This window comes from Stigmatopora nigra, chromosome 11, assembly GCF_051989575.1.
Source record: "Stigmatopora nigra isolate UIUO_SnigA chromosome 11, RoL_Snig_1.1, whole genome shotgun sequence".
Taxonomy (NCBI): domain Eukaryota; kingdom Metazoa; phylum Chordata; class Actinopteri; order Syngnathiformes; family Syngnathidae; genus Stigmatopora; species Stigmatopora nigra.
The window spans coordinates 12,632,852-12,647,494 of NC_135518.1; the positions used below are offsets into that span (position 1 = coordinate 12,632,852).

General features: G+C 37.7%; 1 protein-coding gene across 1 annotated transcript in view; it reads left to right on the top strand.

Annotated features, from left to right (window-relative positions):
• pcdh8.1 (protocadherin 8, tandem duplication 1) overlaps nucleotides 1-14,235 on the top strand; it is an 81,001-nt gene extending 66,766 nt beyond the window's left edge. The window contains exons 10-13 of the mRNA XM_077727626.1: nucleotides 8,627-10,963; nucleotides 11,046-11,116; nucleotides 13,565-13,698; nucleotides 13,773-14,235. Of these exons, the coding sequence (XP_077583752.1) occupies nucleotides 8,627-10,963; nucleotides 11,046-11,116; nucleotides 13,565-13,698; nucleotides 13,773-14,116 (2,886 nt within the window). The 3' untranslated portion in view covers nucleotides 14,117-14,235. The remainder of the gene's footprint in view (nucleotides 1-8,626; nucleotides 10,964-11,045; nucleotides 11,117-13,564; nucleotides 13,699-13,772) is intronic.
• Nucleotides 14,236-14,643: the final 408 nt, after the last annotated feature.

Sequence of the window (14,643 nt, forward strand, 5' to 3'; positions counted from 1 at the left end):
TTAACTACATTTTTAACTAGCTTATACTTTAACTATTGCAAATGTTAATGCAAACAAATATTGTCATTTTCTGGACTTTAAACTTTATTTAAACTTAGAAACCATGTCCAAAGAATGGAAACGTTTCGCAATTTGACTAAAATTATCTCCACATTTCTACTCAATAACATTGCAAATGTTAATGCCAACAAATATTGACATTTTCTAAAATTTTATCTCCATTTTAACTTAAAAAACCATGTCAAAAGAATGCAAACATTTAGAAATTTACCCCAAAAAACAGCAGAATTTTAAATACAGAAAAACATGGGTATTCTTTTAGGTTAACAACAAATTAACCACAATCATTAACTACTACAATTGTAATTATTTTAACCTTAAAAGTCACTTTTAAGACAAGTATTTTTCTCTTTGAAACTTGTCAACTGATTTTAAATTAGCCCTCATTTGCCTTGTTCAAAAGATCACTTTGTCCATAAAGAAAGGAAGTACTACAACTACTACTACTACTACTGGAAGTGAGAAGTGGTCGTAATTTATCAGGAAGCCCAAAGAATTACTACCCTTAATAACATCAAGACCCCAAAGTGGTCTAGTACCCCCTTTGTAAGAGCATATTGTGACAAAATGTTAAGTGCGATTAGAGCCAATTTGTCAAACATTTGTCCACACGGATGAGCTCCAGTCAAGTGGGAGGTGGCTAACATAGGTGTCGGGGGTCTTATCCTAGGGGCCTATAGCGCCCCGGGAGGTGCCAAAAGCAACAGGGACCACCGACCCGCCCGTCTGAGCATTTTGCACCTCGCCAGCTGCCCCCTCAAATGCTTCTCATCTCGGGAGCGGTAGCGAGTGCGAGCTAATCTCGTTTTATCTGCCTTTCAGACACCCCAAATGGCCCAGATTAAAAACCCCATGGGGGTCGAGGACTGACATGTACACCCCCAGTTTAGTCGAGCACGCCGGGTCAAAGCGAATGGTTGAAATTTGATAAGGGTTTGACCTGAAAGGACCGACAAAATCCGAATCTAGATGGAAAAATGCGCCTTGTTAGTCGCTTTGAAGGTTGTTTGCCATTCTGTTGTTAGCATCAATGTTTCAATGCTGGAATATTTGATTAAAAAGTAGAGAGGTGCTTCCCAAAAGGATGGAAATTGTGCAAATTGAGTCTGAAAAAAAGGCAAAAGCACATAGAGCAGGTTGCCCGTAATGCCGGGATGATCTAAAATGTGCAAACAAACATTTACATCTGGAACAGAAGGCAATGTTCATTGGCTTTATGTGACTCTAAATAAGGTGCACAATATGTTAGCGTTGTCTTAAAGATGGCAGATGGGCTGTGTTGTTGTTTTTGCATAATTTTCTTTATTTCCTTTTCTATTAGATTGGATTAGAACTTGATTCCATCCCGTATTTGAGACATTTCAGGGCAAGTACAGACACAGAAGACATTGTAGAGCTAGTTAAAAAAAAACTGGAGCTATATACTTAAAGTCCACTAGGTTGTCTCAAAATTAGAACTATTTTAGTATAATGACAATAAAAGTATTCAATTCAATTCAATAAATAAATGAGTACACTTAAATATGATGTAAAAATACCCATCATCCCTTGCAACTGTATTTCAGTGTTTGTATGTGTTTAACTGATGTCTTATTTTATATTTAAACATTATTTTTTCAATAAGAAGAGCTCAAATTGATAGTTGTATACTTTTAAGTTCATTTATGCAGGGTAACCCCACAAAAAAAGCTAAATTTTCTAAAGTCTAAAGTAGTAATATCAAAAAATTAGTATAGCATTACAACATGCGTCTATAGGGAAGCTTCCATTTTCCAAAATAATCTGACGAAATCCGTTTTTTTTTTAATGTCACCGCCAGCCCGAATAAATGTTGCATTTGCCCTGCTTGCTCGCTGAATAATACAACATTTTCAAGATGGAAAGCAGAAATCAACATCACACCAAAGTATGCTTTTCATCTACTCAAACCGGCCCAAAAAATCTGGTCAAAAAAAACAACAACAAAAGACAATTTGTCGTAGTGCCGCGTTCCAAAAGTTGGGCTTTTGAGACATTTGCCACATATGCCACAGATTACGACTTCAACTGTCAACAAATGCTTTCCCTCCCTGGTTGGGGTGGGTGCAGACTATGTAAGGACGTCAACCCTAACATAATTATGGCATTCCCTTTCTTCTTTTCTACCGTGATAAAAGGTTTAAAACCCGGATCTAAACCCAGTGTTTCCCAACTTGTTTTTGGTGTGGTATACTTTTTTGCATTGAAAAAATCTCAAGACACACCACAGGTTAAAAATCTTCTAATTTAATACTATATCACCTATATTAATAATATAAAGTCGTTACAATCAAAGTTTTAAACCACAAACACTATTTAAAAAAAATTCCAAATTTTTATACCGACTTATTGTCACCAAAAATTGATGTTTACGGACCTAAAACAACTTCACGTCATGTAGAATTTAGTAATGTACTAATGTTACTCTCAATATTACTTCAATCTTATAAAAAATGCGTAATGTTACAATTTATCTTATTCCCAATAATACTTCAATCTCTTAAAAAAAGCGTAATGTTACAGTTTATCTTATTCCCAATATTACTTCAATCTCTTAACAAATTTTGTAACATTACAACTTTTTTTTACTCCAAATATTACTTCAATTTTCTAACATCTTACAAAGAGAAGTTTTGTGGTCACCGACTTAACAATCAACTAAAGTCAAAGCCTGTAAAAAATAAGCAAAAAATACACTTACATTTTAACATATTACAGTTTCAATCTTGCAATAGTACAATCTATAATTTAATGTTTGTTTTATTTTAATCTCATAGTAGTTCGATTTTAATCTCACAGTAGTTCGATTTTAATCTCTCAGTAGTTCGATTTTAATGTCATAGTAGTTCGATTTTATTCTCAAAGTAGTTAAATTTTAATCCCACAGTACTTCGATTTTAATCTCACAGTACTTCGATTTTAATCTCACAGTACTTCAATTTTAATCTCGCAGTAGTTCAATTTTAGTCTCATAGTAGTTCGTTTTTAATATCACAGTAGTTCGATTTTATTCTCAAAGTAGTTAAATTTTAATCTCACAGTACTTCAATTTTAATCTCATACCATTAACGTTTTTCTCTCAAAACATAACAATTTATGAATCCTCGTGAATTCTTACTCCCCAACGACCTTTGGGAAACACTGGTCTCCAAAACGCGCGCGAGGGTGACGTGAAGGCCAAGTTACGTCCTTCAAAAACCGAAATAAAACAGCGCAAAATTCGCCATTTGACCAACTAATGCACCGATGGCAGCCATCCTAATTATAACGACGACCAAAGCCGCGTTCTTTTCATTAATTAAAATGTCCTGGGTTGAGAAAGAACAGATGGGCCAAGGCGTTGATCCGCCACCAGGCTTTTCCTGTCAACACTTGGGCGTCTTAATCAAGCCGTGATCCGCATTAATCACATGACTTAAAGTGGCAAACAGGTATCAGTCCCGCGTTAGCTTGGCTTTGTTTGCCGTCAGACCCGGGCTGACCTCGTTAGCACGCCACGAGCACTCTCGATGGAAACCGCCGCTTTTTAATGGCTGCTCGTCCACTGCGCCAAAGCGCCCAATTAGCACCCAACATGTTTAGACGCATTTTGCCAATTAACCTTCTTTACACCATGTCTTATTCCTCCTTGTGGTTATTTAGTCCAAAATAGAGCTAAATCACTGATTGGATGCGGTGGATGTTTCCACGCCGTCCTCATTTTTGTCTCTACTTGGACGGCCAATCTGCTTTGAATGAAGGCTTTTTAATTTTTATTGAATTTTAGGAGATTGCAGTCAGGTGTAAGAGTGGTTAGCGCATCCGCCTCGCAGTTTTGGGGTACTGGGTTCAACTCCAGGTTGGATAAACTGTGTGGAGTTTGTATGGGTTTTCGCCAGGTACTTCAAATCCTATGGTAGGCTGGTTGGACAGTTTAAATTGGCTGTAGGTATGAGTTTGAATGTGATTGGTTGTTTGTTATTTCGTGCCCTGTGATTGGCTGGACACTAACGGACAGTCTAAATTGGCCTTAGGGGTGAATGTGATTGGTTGTTTGTCTTCTTGTGCCTTACGATTGGCTGGCGACCAATTCAGGGTGTCCCCCGCTTTGTAACAAGTCAGTTGGGATAGGCTCCAGCACCCCCGTGACCTTAGTGAGTATAAAACAGTTCAGAAAATGAATTTATGCTGTATTTATGAGATTGTTAATATCAGTGTTGATGGTATTTTCAGGAAATTTTAGAGTAGCAGCCATTGTTTTTTTTAGTGTTAGTTTCCACTGTCAGTCCTTCTTGTTCAAGGTGATTGGACGCCTATAGTCGGTGGATAAAATGCCCATTCACTATAACCACCACGTCAACAACTCAATACAAACAACTCTTATTTTTCCTGATGGCTGTTAGCGAAGTGCATGTGATGAAAGATGCTTTCAATGCCTCTTATTTTTCTTGTTTTTATTTTTTTTTTCTTGGCACTCATCCAAAACTCCATTTGTGTACCTGACAAGAAGAAGGCAATTTTATTTTCTTTCTCTCCACGTTGCAAAAACACCCAACTTCACCTTAGTTGAAGTATTCCAATTCAAAAGGCCTCCTTTTTAATCTCCAGCTGTTGTTTGGCACTCTGGCACCATCCCAACAATCATTTGAGACATTTCATCAGATTAAAATGTGAATCCTCTTACTGGCAAACAACTCATTTGGCTAATAATTCCACATTGGCTACAGATTGGTCAAATCCTGGATATCTAACAACCCTGGTAAAGACTTAAATGCTGTTTACCCCCGTGGCTTCAAGTTCATACGTTTTAGTCTGATCTCATTTTAAGGCGTCAATGTAAAAATAACGCAAATGAATAGACGTTAGGGATGCTGTCATTGCCTTTGATGTGTACTCTCATGGTGGAGATTTGGATTTTTAATGAGTGGCACGCTTAATAACGCCATTTCCGAAAATATTATTCCAAAAGGGAGGGTTGACAGTGGATTATCATGGTCTGCTGGCAATCAATCTTCAGTTCGTTTTTGAGTGGCAACTTGCGTAGATTGGATGTCATCTGGGGAAGGAGTTTTATTATTAGGAGCTTTTTGGGGCCTTTGGACGGCCATTTTTTTTAATGGGGAGGGTGGGTAGGGAATTTTAATGGGAGGGAAATGTGAGAATTTCCATTTTGTCGTTAAATTGTCAATGGGAGGCTATGAGTATGATGCTTTAGGGGGAAAGTAGGGACATTGTTTCGAGATTATTGAGTAGTTATTCATGTGGTGGACAAGGCGTTCTGAGGTTGTGGGTTAGATCCCAGCAACAACAATGGAGAAGGCATTTTAAGTCCATAACTGATTTATATAATTAGTCAGCCCAAGTGAAGAAAAAAATACATTTTTTTATTTATGTGTATATATGTATGTATTTATATATGTATATATATATGTATGTGTATATGTATATATATGTATGTGTATATGTATATATATGAATATGTGTATATGTATATATATGTGTGTATATGTGTATATATATTTATGTATCTGTATGTGTATATATGTATATGTATACATGTATATATGTATATGTATATATGTATATATGTATATGTATATATAAGTATATGTACAGATCTATGTATATATGCATATGTATATATAAGTATATGTATATGTATATGTACATGTATATATGCATGCATATATGTATATATGTGTGTATGGGTGTGTATATATAAATATTAATAATATATAGGGTTGCAATGATTTTTGAAGAGTAATAATAATAACAAAGTATCAGCAATTTTAATTAGTGTCCTCCCCAAAAACAACAACAAAAACAATGTTAGCAATAACTTATAACTCCCCTCTGTGCAGCCTATAAACAATATTACGACAATTAAAATAGAGAAAAACAAGTAGTCGTCGCCTCAAACATCCCTCTTAAGTTATACATCCATTATTTTGAACCCATTAACAACAACAACAACAATAGTCCTTTTTTCCACATTCGTCCACACAAAAAGTCAACAATCTCCCATTGAATATCTAATCCGTTTTTCCGAGCATCTTTCACCCCCGTGGCATCTCCGTGCCCCTCCTCTTTTCACCGCGTACTTTTTAACACCTCGCCGACTTGTCGGGGGAGGCTCAGACGGATTTAACACAAACAATTGGCGAGGCGTCGTTGGCCTTTTGATGGGCCGAGGATACCTTTTAATCAGCCCTCTGCTTAATCACCCATATGCTTGACTCATGCTCTTTTTTTGCGCGTCAACTCTTGCCTTTTTTATTCTCCCTCACCCCCATAAGCCATTTAAAAAAAAAAAAAAAAACACCCATCCATTAAATGATGAATTAATTACAGGGCCAATTGGCGTGATGTGTATCTCCGCAAAAAAAAAAAACAAGGCAGAAACGCCATTTTTTGAGGTCTGAAGAGCCACATTAATATTCCTCCCCTGCTTTTTTTTGATAGAAGACAAAGGCGCATTTTTGCTGGTCCTTTATATTACGCTCACATTCTGTTTGCACAGAATGATATGAGTCGCAGAGAGGCTGAACTCTTTATGAATGTCAAGAAGTGGATTTCTTCTCAGGAGCCTGAGAGACGATAGAAAGGCACTTGAGTTATTTTTTTTGTGTGTTTTGCTTTTTAATGGGAAATCTTAACTTTCTTCTTATCGGTGAACTAAGTCTTTTTAAGATACTTTCTTGTTGGGGTTAGTCAGGGCTATCGATTTCGGTGATTTTTAAGTGAAATAACATCTTTTTTGTGTTTTGACTTTTAGGAATTATACAAGGCTGAGATATGCCAAATGTCTAAAATCATATGTCGTATTGGGTAAATGGAATGTTCACATTTTGTGACCCTTTTACCTCGTGGCATTTAGCAGAGATGCATGCAAGGATAGAGCTAAATGTTTTGTCGTTTTTTGATGCTTTTTCGGAGAGTTTGCCTTTTTTCAATAGTCCATTTTTGCAAAAAAAAAGACAAAAAACTAGCAGGAAATCAACAATTCATCAAGTTTGTTATTCTTAAAAAACGACATAGTATGGTGGATTGCTTGCCCGAGTAAGGCTTTTTTTTGACTTAAAAACGACATAGTATAGTAAGGCTTTTGACTTAAAAATGACATAGTATAGTTAGGCTTTTGACTTAAAAACGACATAGTGTAGTAAGGCTTTTTTTCTTAAAAAACGACATAGTATAGTAAGGCTTTTTATCTTAAAGAACGACATAGTGTAGTAAGGCTTTTTTCTTCAAAAATGACAGTATAGTAAGGCTTTATACGTAAAAAAACGACATAGCACACTACTTAAATATTTGACAATGTGCAACATGCAATATTTGATGAAAACATGACATTGCGTTTTGAAATTAACTGTTATGGGAAGTTAAAATGAGCCAAAACAAAAATGTAAATTTCTGCAAAAACATTTTTTTGGGTAAATTTTTAAAAAGTTTTTTATTTTTTTATTTTTTTTAGTTGTGGTTCAAAATGCGTAAAGACTGACATAGTAAACTAGAGAATATTTTTAACAGGTCATTGGAACACAAAGCGATCACGGTGAACTTGAACTTATTCCAGAGTTAAAACGCCAAGTGAGGGCTGCTGACAAGCGTCAAAATGCTGTCATGTAGTTGTACTTTGAAATCCGATAATTGTTGATTTGACCTGAAAGCTTCTTTGGCATCCGCTGCCCCCTTTGGGTGGACCACTGCCAGCCCATCAAGGGACGGGTCACTGCACATTTACATAGCAGCTTCTAAAAAAAAAATATGGAATGTTTCTGTCTGTCTTCAAAAGCATATTTGGACATGAGTTTGTTTATTCACTCGTGAAAATTAGAACATTAAACAACATAGGCATTCAGTGGATGACAAAATTCTTATGTTTTTTAATAAAAAAATAATATATACATACATTTAAAAGAGCAAAATATCCTAATTAATAAATAAACATTTATTTGGCTCTACTATTATCTATTTAAAAGTAAAAAAAATAATAATAATTGAAACTAAATAATGAAAAATAGGTGATTCCTTCTAAAAACTCACAAATTAGCTACTTAAAAAATAGGACTAAATTAAATTTTAACAGCTTATCACTATTTAAACAACAATAAAAAATGACTATCTTAATCATGCATTATTTTGTGTAACTGCAAAGTATTCATTAAATTGAATTTTTGTTAATTTGCTAGATATATTGGAGACCTATCACCTGTCAAAAAGAACAACTATAAAGTAGAAGTAAATAGAGTAAAATAATATCTAATTCTATCAATTCAATCACTTAATCCTAAATTCACAACATACTTTTTTTAAAGCTCAAATTGTGTAACCCTTTTGAGGAATAACTTACCAAAAGCAAACCATTTGCCCCATAAACAGCCACCAGCATTTGTCCCCCCTTTTGGCACCTCATGCTATCACCCCATTGGTGGAGGGACCAGCTCATTAGCATACAGTACAGCTTATAGCCTGGCTAAAAGTGGGAAGCTGCCACTCTTTAACAGACTGACTTCATCATCCTAATTTGCATGACTTCAACTTTTTTTCTTCTTCTTCTTTACCCAAGATGGCAACTTGGACCCGCTGCTGTTTATCGCTGGCATTCCTCCTCCACGCCATCCAGGCCACCACCACACGCTACTTCACCTACGAGGAAGACTCACCCGGGACGGAGATAGGAAACCTATCCGGAGACTTAAAAATGGACCCGTCTGAAGGCCGCCATACTTCATTCCGCTTCATGCGAGAGAACGAGTCATCAGTGGTGCGGATGCGGGAATCCGACGGACTCCTGAGCGTGGCCGACATCATCGACCGCGAGCTACTATGTCCTCGCGCCCCGCGGTGCTTCATTACTTTCGACGTGGTGGCCCACTCCAAGGAAAAATTCCAACTTGTTCACGTGGAAATCGAAGTACGGGACATTAACGACCATGCGCCATTTTTTCCCAGCAACGAGACCACGGTAGAGATCTCAGAGAACGTTCCCTTGGATTCCCGTATCCCCCTACCGGTCGCTGTAGACCCCGACGTTGGAGAGAACTACATCCAGAGCTATGAAATTTCCCCTAGTAGCCATTTTGTGGTAGAAGTACGCCAACGGGAAGATGGCGTCAAGTTCGCTCATCTGGTCTTGACTAAGGAACTAGACCGGGAGATGGAGGACTCTTACCTGGTAGAGGTGACCGCTACAGATGGCGGCGTCCCCGCCAAGTCTGGTTCTACTAAAATCCGCATCCAGGTCTTGGATTTCAACGATAATGGCCCTGTTTTTGAACACGGTTCTCTCAAAGTGGAGCTAAACGAAGACGCTCCGTTGGGACACCGTGTAGTTCGAGTCCACGCCTTCGACCCGGATGACGGCGTCAACGGTCAAGTAGTCTACGCCTTTGACGGCGTCTCAACCGAAGCAAACCGCGTCTTCCACTTGGACCCTCACACCGGCGACGTCACTCTAAGAGCTCGTGTAGACTTTGAAAGAAGGCGGTCTTACCAGCTTCGTGTCAAGGCCTCCGACTCTGGCGTGGACCCGGCGTCGTCCACCTGTGAGGTGTCCATCGATATCGTTGACGTCAACGACAACGCGCCAGAGATTGACATCAAACCCATGACGGCAAGTGCAGACAACGTGGCGTACATCACAGAAGCGGCGGCCGCTGAGAGCTTTGTGGCGCTTATCAGCACCTCGGATTTGGACTCTGGCTCCAATGGCTATGTTCGTGTTAGCCTACTGGGCCATGAACACTTTACCCTACAGCAGGCGTATGGTGAAACCTTCATGATTGTCACCACGTCACCCCTAGACCGTGAGAGAATCCCCGAGTATAACCTAACAGTAGTCGCCGAGGACTTGGGCACCCCTCCCTTCAAAACCGTCCGCCAGTACTCCGTCAGAGTGACAGATGAAAACGACAACCCGCCAATGTTTAGCAAGTCAACCTACGAAGTTTCAGTAATGGAGAACAACATTCCAGGGTCTTATGTCACCACCGTCGTGGCTCGCGACCCCGATGCAGCTAAAAATGGCAAAGTTTCCTACAAGATTCTAGATTCCCAAGCTCCAAACGGCTCCCCGATTTCCACCTTTGTATCTGTCGACTCCCAAACCGGCTCTTTATACACAGTCCGATCTTTGGACTATGAAAACATCCAAGAAGTGGAACTAATCATCCAAGCTGAAGACAAAGGTTCACCACCACTATCCAGCACCTCCACCATCAAGATCCGAGTAGTAGACCAGAACGACAACTACCCATATTTCACCTTCCCAATCCTATCCAACAACTCGGCTGTCGTCCCGCTGCCCTTAAACGCCCCGGCGTCCTACCTTGCCCTGCAACTATCCGCCGAAGACGACGACGAGGGCGTAAACGGCGACCTTTCCTTCCACATTCTACAAGGAGATCTCCAACTTTTCAGCTTGAATAAAGACACTGGAGAAATCGCCCTAAAACAATGGCCAAGAGCTCAAATCGGCGACGTCTTGGAACTGTTGGTGGCGGTCACCGACCGTGGACACTCGCCGCTATCCACTAGCGCCACCGTGCGCTTCGTGGTCACCGACACGGAACCCGTAGAGGATCGGGCCATCGTGGACTTGCGGTCTGGAGATGATGAAGACATGGAGGAAACTTTAGACGCCTCGTTGGTGGTCATCGTTCTGCTCGGTGGGGGTTGCGCCCTCCTCCTCGCGGCGATTGTTGTCATCGCTTTCAAGTGCAAGGTGGGACGTGAGCCATCCAAAAGGGAACCCCCCCTCAGCTTGTTTGACAGCCGACCGCCACTCTTGCCGACCCATGCCAACATATACAGTGGTCAGAGGGGCTTCTTTCTGGAGAGGACATCCTCAAATTTGGATGACTCGTGCATGTATGAAGAGAGGAGCGGCGACTCAGAATCAAAGGTAAGCTTTTAGCCTTTAGCATTTAAAAATGTGTAGTTTTGTGATGGTGAGAATGAAATTGAATTGTATATTTTGTCTTTAGATGATCCTGTCTTCAAAGAACTTCCAACCATCGTCCATTTGGCAAGCTGACAAGTATTGTTTGCAAGTGAGGTAAGAAAAAGAAACATCCAACATGGCAAATTATTTTTAAAGTATTATTTATTGTGTTTAATGAGAGTGTAGGCAAAGAACCATAGTACATTAGATTACACTTTATTCACTTTGTGAGAGTAGCAAGGTGAAAGCACATAAAAAGACATATACCTAAATAGAATGTGTATTTACATATACATACATATATTCACACATAGATATACATATATATTGTATGCATGCATGCATGCATGTATGTATACATACATACATGCATGTATGTATACATACATACATGCATGTATGTATACATACATACATGCATGTATGTATACATACATACATGCATGTATGTATACATACATACATGCATGTATGTATACATACATGCATGTATGTATACATACATGCATGTATGTATACATACATGCATGTATGTATACATGCATGTATGTATACATGCATGTATGTATACATACATGTATACATGCATGTATGTATACATGCATGTATGTATACATGCATGTATGTATACATACATGTATACATGCATGTATGTATACATACATGTATACATGCATGTATGTATACATACATGTATACATGCATGTATGTATACATACATGTATGTATACATGTATGTATACATACATGCATGTATACATACATGCATGTATACATACATGTATGTATACATGTATGTATGTATACATGTATGTATACATACATGTATGTATACATACATGTATGTATACATGTATGTATGTATACATGTATGTATGTATACATGTATGTATGTATACATGCATGTATGTATACATGCATGTATGTATACATGCATGTATGTATACATGCATGTATGTATACATACATGTATGTATACATACATGCATTTATACATGTATGTATACATGTATGTATACATACATGTATGTATACATGCATGTATACATACATGTATGTATACATACATGTATACATACATGTATGTATACATACATGTATGTATACATGTATGTATACATACATGTATGTATACATACATGTATACATACATGTATGTATACATACATGTATGTATACATGTATGTATACATACATGTATGTATACATACATGTATGTATACATACCTGTATACATACATGTATAAATGCATGTATGTATACATACATGTATGTATACATACATGTATACATACATGCATGTATACATACATGTATGTATACATACATGTATGTATACATACATGTATGTATACATACATGTGTGTATACATGCATGTATGTATACATACATGTATGTATACATACATGTATACATACATGTATGTATACATACATGCATGTATACATACATGCATGTATACATACATGTATGTATACATACATGCATGTATACATACATGCATGTATACATACATGTATACATACATGCATGTATACATACATGTATGTATACATACATGTATGTATACATACATGTATGTATACATACATGTATGTATACATGCATGTACATACATGTATGTATACATGCATGTACATACATGTATGTATACATGCATGTATGTATACACACATGTATGTATACACATGTAAACATACATGTATGTATACATACATGTATGTATACATACATGTATGTATACATACATGTATGTATACATACATGTATGTATACATACATGTATGTATACATACATGTATGTATACATACATGTATGTATACATACATGTATGTATACATACATGTATGTATACATGCATGTATGTATACATGCATGTATGTATACATGCATGTATGTATACATGCATGTATGTATACATGCATGTATGTATACATGCATGCATGTATGTATACATGCATGTATGTATACATACATGTATGTATACATACATGTATGTATACATACATGTATGTATACATACATGTATGTATACATACATGTATGTATACATACATGTATGTTTACATGTGTATACATACATGTGTGTATACATACATGTATGTTTACATGTGTATACATACATGTGTGTATACATACATGCATGTATACATACATGTATGTACATGCATGTATACATACATGTATGTATACATACATGTATGTATACATACATGTATGTATACATGCATACATACATGTATGTATACATGTATGTATACATACATGTATACATACCTGTATGTATACATACATGTATACATACCTGTATACATACATGCATGTATACATACATGCATGTATACATACATGTATGTATACATGCATGTATACATACATGTATGTATACATGTATGTATACATACATGTATGTATACATCTATACATACATGTATACATACATGTATGTATACATGCATACATATATGTATCAGCCCTTTTCTTGAATTTTTTGTTGCCAAGTCCAACTTTGTTTGTAGTTGCTTCCTTAGCGGCTCACAGCGAGTTTGTGTTTTTGCAGCGGCACAGGCAACACTGATCAGCTGAGCGTGAAGGACAGTGGCAAAGGCGACAGTGACTTCAACGACTCCGATTCGGACATCAGCGGGGACGCCTGCAAGAAGAGCTTCAGCACCTTCCACCCGAGACTAAAAAGTAAGTCAACACGTCAACGTTCATGCCGCATGTGATCCTGTTCAATCAATTCATGTTTTCTCACCTGTTTTCAGGTTCCTCCAGCGCTGCTCAAAGCTTAGCGGAGGACTGCCAAGCCACCTACTGCGCCATCCCGCCGCAGTGCTTCAGGAACCCCAAGGACTTGGCGTACACCGTTGGTTTCTCCCCGGCAACCATCTTCGGTGACCTCCACGGCTACGCCCATTCCTGGAAGGAGACTGGTTACAGCACTAATCCCAAGAAAGCACGAAACAGCGGCGTGGCGAGCTACGCCGGATGTGTAACTCTGCCACCTCACCTGTCCCAGCTGCGGTTCCAGAATGAGCCCAGGCTCAACAAACAGAGTCCCACAATTGTAACTGTGGCGTCGGAATTGGAAGTGGCCACCATGTTTTGAATGATCGCCTCAGGACACCTGTAAATAGATGTAAAAATGTACTTAGTGTTTATTTATTAGCATTGACTGGTGGTGGTGTGAATTTCTGATGAACTAATAAATGTGATGTTAAAAATGATTGCCTTACTATACCATGTTGTTTTTTAATAAAAAAAGCCTTACTATACCATGTCGTAATTTACTTTAATAGCATAACTATACTATGTCGTTTTTTTAAGAAAAGCCTTATTATACTATGTCGTTTTTAAGTCAAAAGCCTTACGAAACTGTCTTTTTTTTACCAAAAAAAGCCATACTATACTATGTCGTTTTTTTTTACCAATAAAAAGCCATACTATACTATGTCGTTTTTTACCAATAAAAAGCCTTACTATACTATGTCGTTTTTAAAAAAGCCTTACTATACTATGTCGTTTTTTACAAAAAAAAAAGCCTTACTATGCTATGTCGTTTTTTTACCCAAAAAAGCCATACTATACTATGTCGTTTTTTTACCAAAAAAAGCCTTACTATACTATGTCGTTTTT